Source organism: Nomia melanderi, chromosome 4, assembly GCF_051020985.1.
Source record: "Nomia melanderi isolate GNS246 chromosome 4, iyNomMela1, whole genome shotgun sequence".
NCBI lineage: Eukaryota > Metazoa > Arthropoda > Insecta > Hymenoptera > Halictidae > Nomia > Nomia melanderi.
The window spans coordinates 1,633,218-1,653,070 of record NC_135002.1 but is presented as its reverse complement, the minus strand read 5'-3'; the positions used below and the strand labels follow the sequence as shown (position 1 = coordinate 1,653,070).

The window sequence follows — 19,853 nt, the reverse complement described above, 5'->3', positions numbered from 1 at the left end:
GTGAGTATGCACCTGGATTTAGTAGTTGGCGCGCTGTCCTCCGAGTCTTCCTTGGTGTCCTCTAAGGAGCTCTCCGTGCTTCTGGAATTTGATGTTTGTTAGGTGTTTGTGTTGTTTCACACTTTGCACTTGAGAGACTCAGTTGCTGTTTAGTTTGATACAGTGAAGTTACTAAGTTCAATGTTGAAGTTCGTTTGACGTAGTTATTCGTGAAGCGTAGGTAGAATAGTCGTGTCCCTTGAATTCTATATTGTTTACTAATATTGACCCTTTGCAGTCGAGAGGTGACTCTCAGTTCTGATTTGACACAGTAAAACTATAGAATGTGATATTTAATGTACTCACCTTGAATAGGTCGAAGGGCGCCTGGAACGAACCGGTGCCTCGTCTTCTTCGTCCTCGTCCTTGATCTCCACGTCGTTCTCGTTTCTGGAAAGCACGCGCTGCTTTTTAGTCGTGAACTGTATTGCGTACTGTGACTCTGTCGGTTGCAGTTTTATTAATTCACCTGGATGTAGTGGTGGACGGTCTGCTGCGTCGAATGTTGAAGTAGTTAGGCGTCGCTCTTTGAGTAGAACTGGTCAGGAATGGATTGCTGACGGTTTGCTCCTCGGACGACGCTACGTCAGCGATATCTTCTTCGAGGTCGTCGTCGTCTTCTTCCGCCTCGTCCTCTTCGATTGCTGGCTCTTTTCTAGAAGGTCTGTCGAAGTGAACGTTATCGTTAGCGTCCCGACGAATGTCGACATTTCGGCGAGATGAAAGTTTTGTGTTTGATGATTTAATTGTTTGAACAGCAAGAGATCAGCACGTGGTTTCCCTTTTTTCTATTATTTGAACTAATGATGTATAATTTCAATTCATCTGGTGAAGGTTTTGTATGTTTCTAAGAACCTTCGTTCGCAAAGAGTTAATGGATGAATGAATACGAGTAATAGAATAATTAAGTAATAGACGTACGTAATTGAGTATAGACGTAGAATAATTAATAGACTAAGCAATATACGTACTTAGGCCTCTCTATGGTCACATACTGAGGTTTCTGCGCCCTCCTCAAGCTCTTAACTTCCGGAAGCTCGTCCAGACCTTCAAATTGCGCTCCACCCGGTCCATTCGCGTAGCTCGAGGTCCCAGAAGTACGCGTTCTACTCGTAGTTTTACCCGACTGACGATTCAGCACCCTTTCATACAAAGTACGACTTATAGTAGCAGGAGTAGCGTGTTCCTTACTAGTGCTTGATTCGTCTGTACTCTTCTCCTGATGGAACAACTGTTTTTCTAGCTCCTCGATTCCACCTGTGGAATATAGAGAAAATCAATATAATCTAGAATATTCCATTTTGAACATTCATTCAAAACGCGCTCACACAGTCGCGTCATTCATCTATTGCACACACGTTCATCACTCATCGATATATCCATTCACACACTCAAATACATCCATTCCCACGATATTATATATAACACTTTGAAATTTTCTTATATGAAATTAAATTTGAGGGTCACCTCTCGAGTGCAAAGGGTTAAATCATGGACAATCAACTGATTGACGAATGAAAGGACACCAGAATTTCCCTGTTCCACTCACCTGCTTTCTTAATCAGCTGAATCAGCTCTTTGATCACTCTCGGGTCTTCCTCGTCGTCGGTGCCGAGCAGCTTCACCGTTTCTTCGTGGCTCTCGGACCTCTTCGTCGTCGACGGCTGCTCAGTTGTGGTGGTGGTGGTCGTAGTGGTAGTGGGCCTGTTCCTGGTGATCGTTTTATAGAGCAGTGGCTTGGGAGTGGTTCTCGGTCTCTGTTCCTTCTTCTCTTCTACCTCTTCCTCTTCCTCGAGCTCATCTTCGTCCTCGTATTCTTCGTCGTACTCTTCTTCGTCTTCCTCTGGTTTCTCGGTGGTGGGTCTGCGCGTGCTGCTGTAGAGGTAAGTCGTGCGACTAGTCGCTGCCGTTATCGGCGCTCTGGTAGTCGACGCTGTCTGCGACGTCTTTGCCTTCGGGCAGACCACGTTGCGAGGATAGTCGCAGGAATCTGCTGCCTTGTTGAACACCAGTCCTGTTGGGATATTAACAATCGTCGTTGATTTATCTAGGTAGGACAGATGACTCATTCTTAAATAATTCTTGAAAAAATAATAGATCCTTTTCTGAGAAATTTTGGAGAGATTGTCTCAGCAATACGCGAACTAAGTTTTATGTGGTGGAAGTCTTCTTTTTTGTTAACACTAGAGCTAGATAGGTCAGATGATTCATTCCTAAATTCTTTTACAGTTATTGAAAAAACAATAGATCCTTCTCTAAGAAATTTCGAGAAGTCAACTTCACTGATCGGTAGTTTTAGTGTTATCAACGATTGCTGAAGTGGTAGCTAAAACAAAAATTACCAGAAGGGCAAGTGAACTGATGCGCAACGACGCCGAGACCGCCGGGGCCGCTGTCCAGACACCAGAAGTATTTCTTGCAGTCCCTGGGGTGCGAGAAGAATCCCTCGTCCTCGCATTTGAAATCTGCTCGAACAAAAATAATTAGAACGCTAGAACTAGAACAAAATTCGTAGCATTATTTTAAAATTAAAAGATATAAAAATATCTTAACACTAGAACTAGCAGAATTAAATTTCTTCAGTTACGGAAGAACTAAATTTCTTCTGTTACAATTATTGAAAAAGTACAGCTGCTTCCGTGAGAAATCGTTAAGGAAATCGAGTTAGTAATACTTATACTGAAATATAAGGAATGTTAGAAGTTTTATAAAGAAATTTAGAAGATTCAATTTAAGTGCTTGGTAGTTCTAGCGTTAAAACGCGAAATGATGCGAATTCTTTCAGATAAATGTGTAATTCTTCTTCGTTTTGCGCTTTACGCAAAGAATCTAAACCTACCGCTGCCAGGATCAGGCGTAGTAGGTGGCTCAGGCGTAGTCAGCTTGTTGCTGAGAGGCTCCTCCTGAGAATCGTTCCTGTTCTCTTTACGACGCGTCTGCTTCCTGCGATTCCTATTCGAACTCGAACGGTTCTTAGGCCTGCTTTTCCCCTTCTCCCTCGACCTATCGCTTTTCTCGATGATTTTCACCGTGTTTCCGCCATCGGAATCCTCATCCTCCTCAGATGATGGACTATAAGAGCGTCGTTCCACTTCCCGATCGTCGTCGTCCTCTTCCCTGCTAGCCTTGGATCTGGTGAACGTTCTGAACTTTGGCCTCGGCGAAGACGCACGTTTCCTGGTAATTGGTGCCGCTGTCGTGGTACTTCTTCTGGCACCGTGTTTCCTGCCCACCACGTTGCTCTGCACTGTCGGTGTCCTCGTCTTCTTGCGACTGTCCGCCGTTTTTGTCTTCTGAACACTGTTCCTGGACACGAGAAACTAATTAGTCGAATGTTTTAACCCTTTCATTTCATTTCGAGATGAAATTGTTATATTCGGAGTACCAAGTCTCAAACGGATGATTGAATTACTCGAACAGCAAGAGATCACCACTTAGTTTCCTTTTTTTCTATTACTTAAGCAATTGATATATAATTTAGCTTCATCTATCGAAGGTTTCGGATAGTTCGAAGAATCTTCTGACCCTTTGCACTCGGAAGTGTTTAGTTAGAAATATTTCACATTTTCTAACTAGACAGACGATATTTCTGGGAATAAACTCAAAAAGAAGTCCCAAGTGAATCGAGGAACAAAGCTGTTTTATTAACCCTAATCGGACCACGATGTGACTTTTGAACTTTTGTTGCTAAAGAGTCACATTTGAACTTTTTACTGAAATCTTTTGATTATTTCATATTGCATTTCCAAAAGTTCTTTTGCGTTCTTATCGATCAGAGTTGAGAAAGAAATCATAGGGCATGGGGTTAACAGACTTCGAGTCACCTCTCGAGTGCAAAGGGTTAAGAAGATAGAACTGCTTACCCAGAATCGGTTAGCAAAGTTTCCTTCGCTGCCTCGATTAACGGATAGGGCCTATCGTGGCACTTGCCACGGAAGTCGTCATTGTCGATCGTCCAGAACATAATACCACCGAGGCTCTTCTCGTTCGCGTATTTCGCCTTCAGCTTGACGATGTCCTCGTCGTCGTAGCCTACCCATTGGTCTTCTTTGTAAGCATACGGTCCCATCGCCTTGGGATTCGGTTGTATCACTTCCCAGTCGTCTGACTGAGAGAGGCTCTCGCAGATCTGGTGAACGATTCAACAATAAGATTAGATTAACTAATTATTTCACGTGCACTAGATTCAAAATTGAGAACAAATTAGACTAGATTCAAATTTCAAAAGTTACATCTAATTTTGCTCTCTCTTGGTCTCCAGTATTAGATTAACTAATCATTCTAGGTCCACTAGATTCAAACGTGAGAATTAACTAGACTAGACAGTATTAGATAAACTAATCATTTTACATGCACTAGATTCAAACTTGAAAACTAGCTAGACTATACAGTATTACATAAACTATTCATTTCACATGCACTAGATTCGAACATGAGAACTAGCTAGACTAGACATTTTTAGATAAACTAATCATTTCACGTGCACTAGATTAAAACATCAGAACTAACTAGACTAGATTCAAGCAAACCTCATAATAAGCAAGGTATCCCTTCTCGCGAGTAGCGTCACCCTCGATTCCAGGACCATCCGCTGGAGATCCCAGTTCCGTTGCATCCTGATTGAACAGCGTGTACGATCTACCATACGTAGGGATTCCCAGAATGATCTTATCCGGCGAGGCGCCTTTTTTCATCAAATAGTTGATCGTGTAATCCTAGAAGTGTCTCGAGATCAGTACCGAAGAAATCGGTAAATTTGGTAACTTCAATTCGACAGCTCGGTGGTTATTAACCCTTTGCAAATTTGATATTTAACACTAGAACCACTGAGAATTTAGTACGATTAATATGCAATTCCTATAGAAACTGTAACAATAGATTATTTTCAGTTTCCTCAGACATTCATTGTAGTACTCAAATGAAACTATTTATTTTCAAAATCATTTCGAATATTGAAACCAGTCATTTTGACTGTTACGATAGTTCTAGTGTTAATATTATATCAATTTGAGAAATAGCTTTGTTCCTCGATGTAAATATCGTGTTTATCTCATCAAATATTGAAATTTTTCAAAGTGCAAAGGGTGAAGTTCAGGTTGATCTTACGATTGTCAGCTCGCTGTCGTAGTTGTACTCGTTGTCCTCTTCCAATGGGTACAGGGGTGAATGATGGTTGACGGCCGGCTCGTAAGACGAATGATAGTCGTAGGATAGCAGGTTGATGAAGTCCAGGTACTCGTTCAACCTGGGCACATCGTAGCCTTTGTCTATGTACTCGATGCCAGCTGGCATTGCCAGTGATAGCAACAGCCTCGGCCTTCCTGTCTTCGAAGACTCCTTCTCGAACTCTTCTCTGAGTTCCTTCGGTGAGAACAATTGTTACACAATTGTTACACAGATTAGACCAGTGTTTCCCAACAGTTTTTATGACGTGCCCCAGTTAAGCCTTTCTAAAATCCTTATGCCCATGTAACGTATGTATAATATTTAATATTATATTCTAATATTTCTATAATACTGTATTATAATACTTTTATAATACTATATTATAATATTTTTATAATACTACATTATAATATAATATTATAATATTTTTACAATATTATATTCTAATATTTTTATAGTATTTATTATAACGTTTCTATAATACTATATTATAATATTTGTATAGTATTTATTATAATATTTCTATAATATTATATTCCAATACTTTTCTAATACTATATCACAATACTTTTATAATACTATATTCCAATACTTTTCTAATACTATATTCCAATACTTTCATAATACTATATGCCAATACTTCTATAATACTATATTCCAATATTTTTACAATACCATATTCCAATACTTTTATAATACTACATTATATAATATTACAATATTTTCACAATATTCATTATAATATCTTTCCCATTTCGTTTACACGCGAAAATATCATAACATGAAGGGATACTTGAAATTTCAAATTACCCCCTTAAAATTCAAATCACCCCACGTTGGGAAACACTGTGCTAGAGCAAACGAGCAAGGACGATCGTACCTGCACGAGGCTAGCGTAATTGTCCTTGTCCCGAGGTTTCCCGCCGTCCCTGAACGCCGGGTACTCCCAGTCGAGATCGAGGCCGTCGAAGTGGTTCTTCCGGAGGAACTTGACGGAGTTCTTGACGAATTCTCGCCGTCGGTCCGAGTCGGCCACCATTGGCGAGAATCGGCTGGAACCTTCGTTCCATCCACCGATCGCCAACAGTGTCTTCAGGTTCTTGTTGTAGGTCTTTAATCCGGTGAACTTGGCGTATCCGCCTTGAACATTTGTCATGGTTATTAACCCCTTGCCTTGATAACCCCATGAACCCCGTGAATATTACTCGATCCCTTCGAATTCAAATTTAATATTATTCTTCTATTATCAGTTGCTATATTTTGGAGTAAAGATTCATATGGAATGTGCTTTTAAATCAATAATCTGTCCGTTTCTTAATAAATTATTATTTACAAAGTAATTGTATCATAGTTGAGAAATCAATGATAAGGCAAGTTAACACGTCACGTGCCACGGAAATTTCTATTGGTGTTTTAAATAAAATATTAAGTTACATTGAAATTTCTGATAATTTTTATATATTTTCATATTGTTTCTTTATGTTGCCAGGCTGTCTAACTTAGAAGAAACGAATAATTATTTGTTTCTTGGTTAGGTAATTGAAAAGAATATTATCGATTCCATTAATGTCTAGAAAAATCAGAAAATCATTGATTAAAATAATTTTAATCAATGGATCGCACTTAATTCTCACAATATCCTGATTAAACTGTTCTACCTTTCTCAATGTCCTGGTACTTGTCGAATGGCTTCAGAGCATTGTCCTTGGTGAACCCACCGAACGCGTAGATCAGGTGGGTGCATAGATAGGGGTTGATATTCTGGGGTGAGAACTTGGCCGTACCTGGCCGGTAGATCGACCAGTTCGTGTAATAACAGACGATCTTTCGCTCGGCATCACCTAGGCACAGATCGATCGAATCGCGTTATCGTAACTCCAATTAATACTGCTTGCAAAATTATTTTCCAAGCTTAGTCGTAGATTCTGAATTGACTTTTCGACGTTGCCAATAACGGTTATAAAATTTACTATAGGAAATATAGAAATTAGCCGATATGTTGATAGCTCCTCGAGACGTCTATAGTGTTCCAAATAGATCGCGAATCTAGTTCACAAACTTTCGCGAGAATCTTCCACGGATTCCACCGATCAGCTTTGTCTCGCGACGCGTCTAATTTTCTCCAGTCAAAACAAGCTAATACTGCATCGAATAAGACTGAAAATTTCTTTTCAATAAATTATCAGTAACAAAGCAGTCGGATGCATCACAGTTCAGATATAAATTGCATACCGGTAACGAGAAATTTCGTTTTTTTATAAAGACACTTAACCATACAACTTCGCTAATTACCACAGCATTGAAAGAAATATAAAATTTCATTCGAATCAATCATCTATTTAAAATATATTACATAACAATATATCTGAATTTTTCTATGTATAGCGATATAAGTTGACCACTGAAAATTGCCATCACAATTCAGTTCTCTGAAAATTAACCGGTACGCGTGTTAACCCTTTGCACTCGGAAGTTTCTCAGTAGAAATATTTATACATTCTCCGATGAGACAATTTTTTAATTTCTTTAAATATTTCACATTGCAGAATATAATTTTCATTCGAAATACCGAATATTCAGCTTCACAGTTTTGCTGTATCGAATCAACTGGTGACTGGGAATTTTGAGTGCAACGAGTTAAGAACCGACGACGCATTTAGGTTTCGAGCACGTAAAGAGAGCATTTTCCAATCGAGTTTTTCCATCGGCACGCGAAATGAATTTATGATTGATCCGTTCGGAATTATTCGCGCGGCGCGCGATCGATTAATGCACTTGTCCCGGTCGCGAGACAGTTTCTCTTTTGTACTCGCGCGTGAGTTATGCCGATCGCGATCGATCTCCGGGCGCGGCGCTTTCGATCGGCCGGCGTTGGCCCCGGTGCTTTCACCGATCACGCGAATCGAGGTCACCTCGGGGCACAATGCGAAAATCGAGCGTGGAATTAAGATCGCGCGCGACCCTGACCACCCACGCGGCGCGGGGAATCCGCCGATTGATCTCGAAGATCTGCGTCGGTCGTGAGCCTTGATCGAAGGCTGATCGACGTGAAATGTCTAATGCAGAGGCAGGAATAATTATAATCGACCAGCTATCGAAAACGTAAAGATTTAATTACTATCTAACTACTATCCGCGCAGAACATTTTCTTAACACGTTGAATGCCACGGAAATTTCGGTCATATTTTGCTTATGAACTATATTGATTTTTTAAATAAAATATTAAGTTATATTCAAGCTTTTTTTAATTTTATATATTTTGATATCGTGCCTTGATGTTTTCGGTGCTTTGTAACGTATACAGCTATTCTTGACCATGTGTCCCTTAAAAATATTTTGCTACAAAAATTAACGTGTACCACATGTGGTACGTCATGGCGTTCTCATATAAGGACATACGAAATAAATGCTTGGTGTATCTAAATTCGGTAAATGTTATTGTTTGTAAAGGTTGTCTTCGTATTATCACAACTATAGATTCTATTCGACAGTGGTGTTGACCTCTCGTGTCAAGTTCTGATGTCACAATCACCAGTAACTTCTAGTGTTTCCATTCCACCAGCCGTTTCCACTGCTGACGATACGAATCATAGAACCTCCAGTTGTTTCTCTAAAGAAATCTGTAAAAGTCAGTTTGTGATCGGTAGTTCTAGTGTTAGAAAATAACAAAGTATCAAACATCATTTTTGCTACACTCGAACAATTACTTCAGTTCCGTCCATCGATCTCCATCCACGATGCACGGTGCTTTTTCTTTCGAAACGATCCCGAGGCACGAAGGACGTCGCGATCGAGTTAGAAAGCCTTTCGATACTCCCGGAAAACCGGCGCGCTCCTCCAGCTACATAGTTTGCACGGGTAATTCGCACGTTTTGCATAGAGCGGGATTGTTCTCCTGCCGAGCGGAGCGACGACTCGACGGAAACCGCGCCGCGATTCTTTCACCGCATAGTTTCGCGCTCCATCGGCGGCGTCGGAGCCGAGCACGGCGCGTAACGCCGTAGATAATATCGGTAAGAGGCGCCTCGTTCGCCGGGAACCAGAAATTCTCGCGATACGCGGATCGGGACCGGCTGGTTTTGGCCGACAATGCCGGTTTCCCGGTTCCTTTGAGATCGTTGCTCGTTATTCTCCTCTCGCGAGCTAATTAGACCGTTTTCCTTTGATCATCGGATTAGGGAATCGTTGCGTGCAATGTATATTTTATAGAGAATAGAAAATGGCTCTAGAAACCCCGTGAACTTCTTGAAGCTTGTGTTACGGTTCGGATGGAAACGTTTAATTTTTTTGATCTGTGTATGTAGGTCTAAATGAGAGTGTAAGAACATCTGTGGAGACTTATGAATGAAGAATCTAGGAATAATTAAAAATCTATGGAAATTTATGAAAATTTAGAAAAATGTAGGGACAACGGGAAGATTTGTAGAAAGCTATGTAGATTTAGGAAAATTTATAAAATGTAGGAACATTCAGGAAATCGATAGAAACTGATAAAAATTGAGTAAAATCTAGAGAAATTTATAGAAATCTAGAAAAATTGAGAAAAATCTAGAGAAATATATAGAAACGTATAAAAATTTAGAAAAATCTAGAAAAATCTATAGAAGCTTACAAAAACTAAGAAAAATCTAGAAAAGTCTAGAAAAATCTATAGAAACCTATAAAACTGAGCAAACTGAAAAATCTAGAGAAGTCTAGAAAAGTCTATAGAAACCTATAAAATTGAGCAAACTCTATAAAAATCTATAGCAACCTATAAAAATCAAGAAAAATCGATAGAACCCTATAAAATTGAGCAAACCTTAGAAAAATCTATAGAAACCTATGAAAATCCAGAGAAGTCTATAAAAACTGAGAAAAGTCTAGAGAAGTCTAGAAAAATCTATAGAAACCTATCAAAATCGAGAAAAATCTACAGAAGCCTATAAAAATTGCGAAAACTCTAGAAAAACCTAGGAAAATCTATAAACATCTAGAAAAGCCGATCGCCGTCCGCTCCTCCATCTAAACCAACCGAGCTCGCGCATACTGGGGGAAAGAATCGACAGGGAACGAATTCTCGCGGGCGTTCCCTCGCGTAGATCACGATCTCACCTTTAGCTGGGCCGGCGGATTGCGTCAATTACGGTCGGCGGTGTTTTTTCCAGATCCCGGAAACGGTACCCTATCGATTGCAACCGCGCAGACATGGAAACCCGGCGGGAACAACCGATCGATCGCCTTTAAAGATCGTTTAGAGATCGTTTAACGTTTACAATGTTACTTTCGACGGTTCTCCCTCTCCTCTGACCCCTTCTCGCAGCTTCGGAACCTCTCGGCGCTCCACCTGTGCCGATCGAAACAGTCCAGCGCCGTTTTTGCCGCGCCGACCGTTTTCACCGCGCGCAGAATGCGTGTACAGATCGTTCAACTTTGGTAACCCCTTGCAGCCGAAAGTTATTTAGAAATGTTCAACATTCTCCGAATAAACGGACGACGTTTTTGGAAACTCGGTAATTCCTATAAATTACGGAACTGCGTTTCTTTGAATATTTATTTGTTTACCACTTTTGCTTCTGAATATGAAAGCTTGATGTGTTTAATGAGATAACGTTTGTTTTGAAAGGATTGAATTTATTTTGCTGTATCGAATCGAGGAAACCGAGAATTCTTTGCAAAGGGTTAATGGAGAACTGTTGTAATTCAATTTTGAAAGTATATTGAAATTGAAATTTCAAAAAAAAATTGAAAAAAGTATAAAATTTCATTCGAATTGATTATCCATTTAACCCTTTGAACTCTGTAGGATATTTTCAAATAATCGAGACCAAATATTTCTGAAGCTTAGAACACAAACAGTGAACTGTTTAATGTTAGAGAAAAGAATTGTAACTTCAGCATGGTATCTGCATATTTATCATTCATCCTTCTCGTTCATCGGAACGCGAGATCATTTAATAACCAATAGTTGAGCGGAGTATTCGAAGTCTTGTTATAAAAGCAAATATTCAAAGTCTCGCAGAGATCGCCAGGCGCGACGAGTATTTTGCGTTGATAAATTTCAGATTTCACATTCGCTGAACGTACCATGGGTTTCACTGGGCCGGGGCTGCGAGCAGTGAAACTGCATCCGTGCGTGCACGGTGCACGCGAGGCGGCACGCTAGAGAAATTACGGGGGACTGCTGGGAGAGACTCGGTCACGGCGTAAATGGGCCATTCTTTCGCGGCGCTAACCTTGCTCGGTGTCTTCTCTCTTTCTCTCTCTCTCTCTCTCTTTCTCTTTGCTTTCGTGGGTTTCCCACTTGAGTGTAATTAGGAGTATCCGTGACCTTTGGGCTCTATTGTCATGGGAGGCGATCGTTTTGGCGATAACTCGGCAGTTTTGCGCGAGCGTGAATGGAATTGTTTGAATTTAGTTAAACTGAGGAATTTTATGGAGGCATGAAGAGATCTTTTATTTTACGATGTTTGGAGCTTAGTTAAACCGAGGAGATTTCTATGAGCACGATGGACCATTTACTTTGCAATGTTTGGAGCTTAATTAAACTGAGTAATTTTGTGGGAGCATGAATGGATCTTTTATTTGCAATATTGGAGCTTAATTAAACCGAGGAGATTTCTATGAGCATGACGAGATCTTTTATTTTACAATGTTTGGAACTTAATTGAACCGAGAAATTCCATATCCTCAACCCCAACCCCTTCAGTAACCATTACCACAGTGTCCCTCGCAGTCCCCAAACGAAAACTCCTCGACATTGCATTTATCAATTGCAATATGCATTGCAAAAACTCTACTCACCGTGTTGTATCGTCGCGAGCAGAATGCTCAAGCTGAGCAGCAGCGACACCGCTTGGCACCCCTGCAACGAAAACGCAGCATTACACAACGACGCACCCACATATTTGGAACATCAAGTTGCAAACGAATGACTTAATTACTTATAACAAGTGATCAGTGTATAGTTCCGGTTTTTACAATTGTTTAAGCATTCGATGTATAATTTAGCTTCACACGTTGCAATCTTTACTTTAAAGAGTCTACGTCCGCAAAGGGTTGAAACAGGTAGAGGTTGCAATGAAATAGAACATTAAGTCTCGACATAGGATTGCTAAGGGATAGAAACTAATTGCAGTTACTAATAGATTACAAAACCATCTTTAGTTCTAAAGGATAAAAATTAGTTGCAGTTGCCATATTAGAAAACCATCTGGAGTGCTAAGGGATAAAAACTAATTGCAGTTACAATAGATTACAAAACCATCTGCAGTGCTAAGGGTCAACATTACAAACACGAGACGGTCGGATTTTTCCGCGAAAGCCGGTGAAAGACTCCGCGAAAGGAAAGCGGGAGTGTTTGTCCAGCTCGAAAGTAAAAGTAAATCGCGTCGAAGGATCGCGCAAACAAACGGCCGCGCCGCGAGTCCACCCCGCTCGCTTTCGTAACCGAGTCACGAGCGGCCTCGTAATTATGATCGTAAGTAGCCACGAACGGCTATCCCGTTTCGAATTGTTCAAGGAGGCTTCCGCGGACGCCGGCCGCACGCGACTCAGCTCGGTTTTTTCCCGACCCTTTTCTTCTAACGATTCGAATCCGACCGGTCTGTCCTATTTGAATGCTCGCTGTTACCCTTGAGCTCCCTTTACTTTCTACGGTTTCTCCTGTTTTCTCGGAAGCGGCTGCTGCGCTCGATGCTATCGCATTGTCACGTGAATCATTGTTATCATCGACCTGACGAAACTGAAAATAATCTATTGTTACGATTTTTATAGGAATTGCGTGTTAATCGAACTCAATGCTCGGTAGTTCTAGTGTTAAGCAAATACACTTTGAAAAGTGTGTACGCGATGAATATAAATCACGTGAATCATTGTAGCCATCGACCTGAAGAAACTGAAAATAATCTATTGTTACGATTTTTATAGGAATTGCGTGTTAATCGTATTCAATGCTCGGTAGTTCTAGTGTTAAGCAATCATTGTTGTCATCGATCGCTCGCGTGATTTATATCCGTCGCGTACACATTTTTCAACGTGTATTTCCTTAACACGTTGAACGCCGCACGATTTCACAGAGGAAAATACACAGAATGGAGAAAATACGATATTAAATCATTCGATCGAATTGAAACATTTATTTACAATATAGAAATTTTTTCGTATAATTGTCGTTTCATTGAACTATAGCAATTCGATTGCTACATGTTAACACTAGAACTACCGACCTAACCGAATGATCCTGACGTCTGCTAAAGGAAAAAAGCCAATCATTACTCCGCTTACCCCTACAGATGTTGCTCTTGGAATATAATGATCGAAACCAGTCATTCTGACTGGTACGTAGTTCTAATATTAACGGAGATTTAGTCGATTCGGAATATGATGATTATACAATTATCGCGGTCTAGTTAGTATTATTGTTATTAGTTTGGTCTAGTTATCTGTTTATTACATTTCAGCGCTTTCGCTGGATATCGTTCGCTTCGTCGATAGCTTCTGTACTAGTAATATCCTGTTATACATCTGGCTCATTAATGAAATATTCGGAAGATGAAGGAATATTAACTTCTCGAAACTGGTCAGTGTTAATTGAAAACGTATGTAAGAATTTCTATGTTCCTCTCGTTCGCTACATGATCTAATCAAGGTCTTGGTAAATTTAAATTGGAATTTACGCGAGAGAATTCTTCTGCAACCTCTGATATTTCTATAAATTCTAGTAGTATCTTTCGTTTCTTTTATTTCCGATTCATTCGTCCTGATCTGTAACCAATGTATATCAGAAAAATCTTTTAAATGTTCATTTTATGCATCGAGAGGCTATTTTCGAATTGTTATCGATATCTCCGTTATTGCTCGAGTTGCGAGCGTATTATAGAATCAATGAATGTCTCGATCAAGGAACAAGTAACGGGAAAAAGATTGTATTTCCAACTTCCCAAGGTCCGGCGTTCGATTTCGTTCCGCGTGGATCGCGCGCGAGCCATTTCGGTGCACCGCTTTCTACGCTTCGTTCTCGATCCCGACTAATTAGCGTCCACCGGCTAGAATTCCACTTTCAAAGAGGCAGGCCGTTCGATCCGTTATGGATTTGCATAGGCGGCTCAGCGAGGAGAGAATACGATTAGCCGCGATCCTCTTTCGAAACCCAGCCGCTCGAGCTCGGAAACGGGCCGGTCGAGGACAATTGCGTGGATTTCCTTTGGCCGACCTCGTTCGACTTGCCTGCCGATCGGAAATACGTAACACCATCGGCACCTGATGTATCGCTCGCTCTTTCGACATAAGGGATTAATGATAATGGGCATCTAGCGATTCGTTCGTAGAGATTTTCTTTATGGGGTATGGGGAAGTTTTTAGTCGGTGATTGAGTCGATTTGGGATTTCTTTTGAATGTTTGGGAGTTTGGAGGTTTGGAGGTTTGGAGGTTTGGAGGATTGGAGGTTTGGAGGTTTGGAAGATTGCATGTTTGGAGGTTTGGAAGTTTAGAAGTTTGAAAGTTTGGAAGTTTGGAAGTTTGAAAGTTAGGAGGTTTGGAAGCTTGGAAGCTTGGAAGTTTGCAAGTTTGCAAGTTTGAAGGTTTGGAAGTTTAGAAGTTTAGAAGTTTGGAAGTTTGGAAGTTTGGAAGTTTGGAAGTTTGGAAGTTTGGAAGTTTGGAAGTTTGAAAGTTTGAGAGTTTGGAAGTTTGGAAGTTTGGATGCTTAGAAGTTTGCAAGATCGAAGTTTGAAAGTTTGAAAGTTTGGAAGTTTGGAAGTTTGGAAGTTTGGAAGTTCGAAGCTTTGAATCTTTCTAGTTTTAAGTATCTGGTACTTTTATAATTGCTAATCTATATTTGCGATGTCTTCTATTTCTATTCTAAGTTCTTTTTAATTTTATTCTATCCATCATTGCAAAATTGTGCACAAGCCCTAGGATTGCTTCGTGAGTTTCTACATTTCTCGTAGAACCTTTAGTATCTAGGGTGCTCATTAAGTGCAGTAAATTGCAACCCTGCAACTGCACCAGCAATCATTAACATCGATCGTTCCGCTCACCCGGCGTTTCGCTGAATAAAGAATCGATATTTCCGTTGAGTCGCCGGTCGATCGCAATCACTCGGTATAATTTCCATAACAACATTTTATCTAAATATTTCTGATCGTCTGTTTCCCTTTCGTTTGCGATCGGCTACCGCAGGATTAAAGACATTGCTCTTATTCATTCACGGTTATCTGAAATGCTCGTTTTCTTGGAATATTCACGCTCATTGGAATTCTTATTTTCTTGCATTTTAGAAAGATCACACAGTCTATTTAACCCAACGCACGGATTTCTAATTTCGCTGACACTGCTCCTGATGGACTGCAAATTTCTCTGATGTTGAATGGATCAGCGGCGAGGCAACCTACTATCATTTATCAATTAGACGTTTGGATTAATGCGAAACAATTTGTAACTTCTTGGCTTGTAGTATGAGAGTTAGCTTGTGGCGAATACGTTCGATTGGATTTTATAAAGAGGAAAGTTATTCATAGTTTAATGTTTAATGTTTCAAAGTTCCAAAACTTCGAAGTTCCAAAGCTTCGAAGTTCCAACGTTCCAAAGCTTCAACGTTCCAAAGCTTCAAAGTTTCAAAGATTCAAAGATTCAAAGCTCCAAAGCGTCAAAGCGTCAAAGCATCAAAGTTTCAGAGCGTCAAAGCTTCAAAGTCCCAAAGTTCCAAGGCTTCAAAGCTTGAAGGTTTCAAAGCGTCAAAGCATCGAAGTTCCAAAGTTCCAAGGCTTCAAAGCTTCATAGTTTCAAAGCTTCAAAGCTCCAAAGCATCAAAGCATCAAAGTTTTAAAGTGTCAAAGCTTTATAGTTCCAGAGTTCGAACGTTCCAATGCTTCAACACTTCAACACTTCAAAGCTTCAACGTTTCAAAGCTTCAAAGCTTCAAAGCTCCAAAGTTCCAAAGCATCCACAACGAGTTCCACAACGTCAACTCTTCAAACCTCCAAAGCCTCCAAAACATCAAACTCGAAGCGCAGAACTCAACTGCAACATACCGGAGAACGTCGTAACCGCGAGACCTGCTACGCGGCAAGCTCCATTAATTACGGACCGCTCGGCTGCTACTTAATCGAGGACACTTAGGATGATCCGCGATTATGAGCACGGGCCCGCGACACCAGACCCGCCCGTCCCTTCCCCGGTTGCGTAACCCTCGGCGAAGAGAAAGCAAAAGAAGAAAGAACGCACGCGGCGACTTTCTCGCGCCGTTTCGGACGGCGAGCGCGTTACGTTCGCGTTGCGTTACCTCACGGCGCGATGCGATGGAACAATTAGCCGGTGCTTACGGGGGAGGCTGCGGGGAAACGGTTGGGCCAGCTATCGCGCGAGATCGCGCATTCCGCGCCCGTTCGCCGAGGAATTCGCGGATTTCCCCGCGGTTTCCTTCTCGCGCGCAACCGCCGCGGAACTCCTCGGAGCAACCCTTTACGCTCGGAATGCCGGTCGCGCCGGAATGCGTCTGGCGCGATTGTTTGGGGAAATGGAAACCGTGAAATGGCACCGGGTGTAAATGCGACGGTGTAAATGCAGTTCGTTTGAGGAACTGGAATGCGCGGTTTGTTAGGTGTAATGGCTGAACGACTCTGCGCTCGGCTAATGAGACGCGTTGCGAAGGGTTTATACAATACTTCTCAGGATTCGTGATGATTTCAAGATTTATAGGGCTTTTGGATTTTTCATAGATCTCGGGTGTTGTTGAATTATAGTTTGAAGAATGAGAAAAATTGAATGAAGTGGGATTTTATGGGTTTTAGGAGTACGGAAGTAATTCTGTGTTCAAGTTGACGAATGCTTCAGAAATTTAGAGTTGCAACCTTCTTTTTTTAAGATTGATGGTGTCTTTGGATTTTATATAGGTTTCGGGTGTTGTTGAATTATATTTTGAAGAATGAGAAAAATCGAATGAAGATCTTATGGTTTTTAGGGGTACGGAAGTAATTCTGTGTTCGGGTTGTTACGTTGAACTGCCGAGGCACTTACGTTTCCTACATTATAGAATTCATATTATGGAATAATAAACGAGCTCGATGACGAAACATCCTCGCCACAAAGCGGAGAATTAATTCCTGATTTCGCATCGAGAGATGCGTCACCTGTACTCGAGTGAAAGTTAGGCAAAATGTGAAGACCGTGTAGGTGTTCACGTTGAACCCGTATCGTTCATCTTCTTGTATCTACATCTGCGTAACGGAATCCTCTCAAATCCCATCAATGAATACATTCCATCAAATACATCGCTCCGACTTTCCATCATTTCTGTAAACTCCGATACCATTCCTCGTAAACATTCGACGAATCCATCGATAAACATTTGCAAGTATCATCTCGACTTTCGAGATCGTTTTTCCGACGAGGAATCATTCTCTCCGGCAAACCGTGAAGCGAGTGAAACCGATCGCGCCGATTAGCGGGCGTAATTTTTCAAACGGTTGTCGGGTTTGCGACTTTTCCCCGATAAATAAATGGTATATAATTAAATGAAAAGACCCGACGAGTTCCACCGCGAGAAAGCTGCCGGGGAACGAGATCGTGATAGAAGGAATCGGTCGGGCACGCGTCGAGCGTGCGCGAGGCCGCCGGCTCTCGAAAAATTCCCTTCCCCCCGGACCCTTCTAAATGTCAAATCACTTTCTACGAAGCCGGGAGATCGCGGCGGCTCGTAACGCGCGAAAACCACCTGCTCGTCGGGCCAGTTCCTTTCCGAAATGTTTCGTAACCGGAACCGAAAGCGTCCCGCCGCGTCACGGAATCCCGTTGGCTTCCAGGAAATCCGTTTCATTCGTCGGCGATATTCGATGGTAGTCGTCAGAATATTACTTCGATTTGAACACTTTTAGAATATTAACCCTTTGTAGTCGGAAGTTTTTCGTTGGAAATATTTTAACATTTTCCGATGAGATGATATTTTGTGAAACTAACTCGACCAGAAATCACACTTAAATTGAGGAGCAAAGCTATTTTATTTCAATATTTCTCAAATTGATGCATTGTACAAAGTTTAATATTAACCCTTTGAACTCTGTAGACTCCAATATTGCACCGGTTCTAATATTGAATATTTTAATGAATCTTAAGAAAACTACCTTGAGATTATTAGATTTTCCAAATATAGAAAGTTTGTACCGAGAAGGGAATCAAAGGTCTCAGAAATGTTATAACATTGTTAATTTTCAGTAGGATTACTATCAAAATTGGTAGGAGTTGCTGACATATTACAAAACTATGTGGACTAAGGGTTAAGTATCAAATTTTATAGTTTTACTGTATGAAATCAAATGGCGATGTATTTGACGATCAGTAATACCGTAATCACTAATTATACTACGATAATAACAATATTCAACATTTCCCATTTATCCATTTACTTCGCATTAATATTGATATTTCACGATCGCTATCGCTAACGGCTCTCAGCAGGGAAATTTAGAGGGTGGAATGCGGCACGCTATTAATACCGGTGACGGCTGGAATTGCATAATTACGCGCTTTATCGAAAGCCCACAATGCATATCATTTGCATCGAATTACCATTCGGCTAACGCCGCTTTGAAATTCCCCGATGAATTGGACTCGACGCGGAATTCATTTCCCCGGGGACGAAATTAAACGAGAATCGAGCTCGGAGGAAAGTTTCTTTTTCTTCCGCCGAACGAGTGGCGGGTGAAATAATGGGATCGAGTTAATGAGCGGGAATGAAGTGGAAGCCAGTTATCGGAAAGAAGGTCGACGATATTTCGTCCGGCCGTTTGGCCGAGAATTCAATGAACTCGGCCGCGAAAGTCGCGTCGAAACGTTCGGGCATTGCTCGGAGGGCAGTCGCGTTTTACGGGCCGGCTCGGAGACTTCAATGCCCGCATCGCACTGTGCGCCGGCGTCGCTCGTAAATCTCGCCGGCCGGCGGTTCGCCGAACGACTATTCGATCCGCGGCGACGACGAGAACAACATAAAGAGATTGCTTTTCTTTATCTGCTGTTGATATTTAAATAGTTCTCTTCTGTCCTGGGAAACTGGCGAGGAGTAATGAATTGTGCAATTTCCATTACCTCGTCAATCGAGTCGTGAAGTAATTGTTCAGTCGAGTTTGAGAATTTAATGCTCTTCTCTGCCGTTTCCGGGGTATCAGTAGGAAGTAATAAATTACGCAATTGTTAATGTTTTAACAATTGAACTGGGAAGTGACTGTTGCGATCGCTTATCGAATTTTCCTGTTTCGAACTCTTTTCTATTGTCTTTGGAGTATTAAAGACAATGAGTCGGTTTAATGTTTCAATGATTCAACTAGGAAGTGACTACTGAGATCACTTATCGAATTTACTAGTTTTCTATCTTTGGGATATTTGTAGAAAATAATGAATGAACTTTTAATACTCCATAAAAGAATCGATAGGAAGTCTAAGGCAATTCCAATCATTCCACCAATCGAATTACGAATTCGTCGTTGCACTAAGATATTAAAGCAACCACTTCTCTTTCATTACATCTGCGACACGTACGCAACAAATAGACAACAATGTTTTACGCAATTTCCAATATCCTGGCAATTAAATGGGAAATTATGTAATTACCGCATCAGCTTATACAATTTACCGCCTGTCCCGACTGGTTTCTACGACCACTACACCGAGGAGGGTT

General features: G+C 41.1%; 1 protein-coding gene across 1 annotated transcript in view; it reads right to left on the bottom strand.

The window, feature by feature from the left end:
- LOC116428318 (uncharacterized) overlaps positions 1-19,853 on the bottom strand; it is a 40,589-nt gene that overhangs the window by 12,418 nt on the left and 8,318 nt on the right. The window contains exons 2-14 of the mRNA XM_076366890.1: positions 11,989-12,049; positions 6,864-7,046; positions 6,086-6,345; positions 5,146-5,400; positions 4,569-4,754; positions 3,903-4,168; positions 2,879-3,345; positions 2,382-2,504; positions 1,589-2,053; positions 1,011-1,296; positions 509-703; positions 346-429; positions 13-81 (exon numbers count right to left, since the gene is read on the bottom strand). Coding sequence (XP_076223005.1) covers positions 13-81; positions 346-429; positions 509-703; positions 1,011-1,296; positions 1,589-2,053; positions 2,382-2,504; positions 2,879-3,345; positions 3,903-4,168; positions 4,569-4,754; positions 5,146-5,400; positions 6,086-6,345; positions 6,864-7,046; positions 11,989-12,049 — 2,900 coding nt within the window. The remainder of the gene's footprint in view (positions 1-12; positions 82-345; positions 430-508; positions 704-1,010; positions 1,297-1,588; positions 2,054-2,381; positions 2,505-2,878; positions 3,346-3,902; positions 4,169-4,568; positions 4,755-5,145; positions 5,401-6,085; positions 6,346-6,863; positions 7,047-11,988; positions 12,050-19,853) is intronic.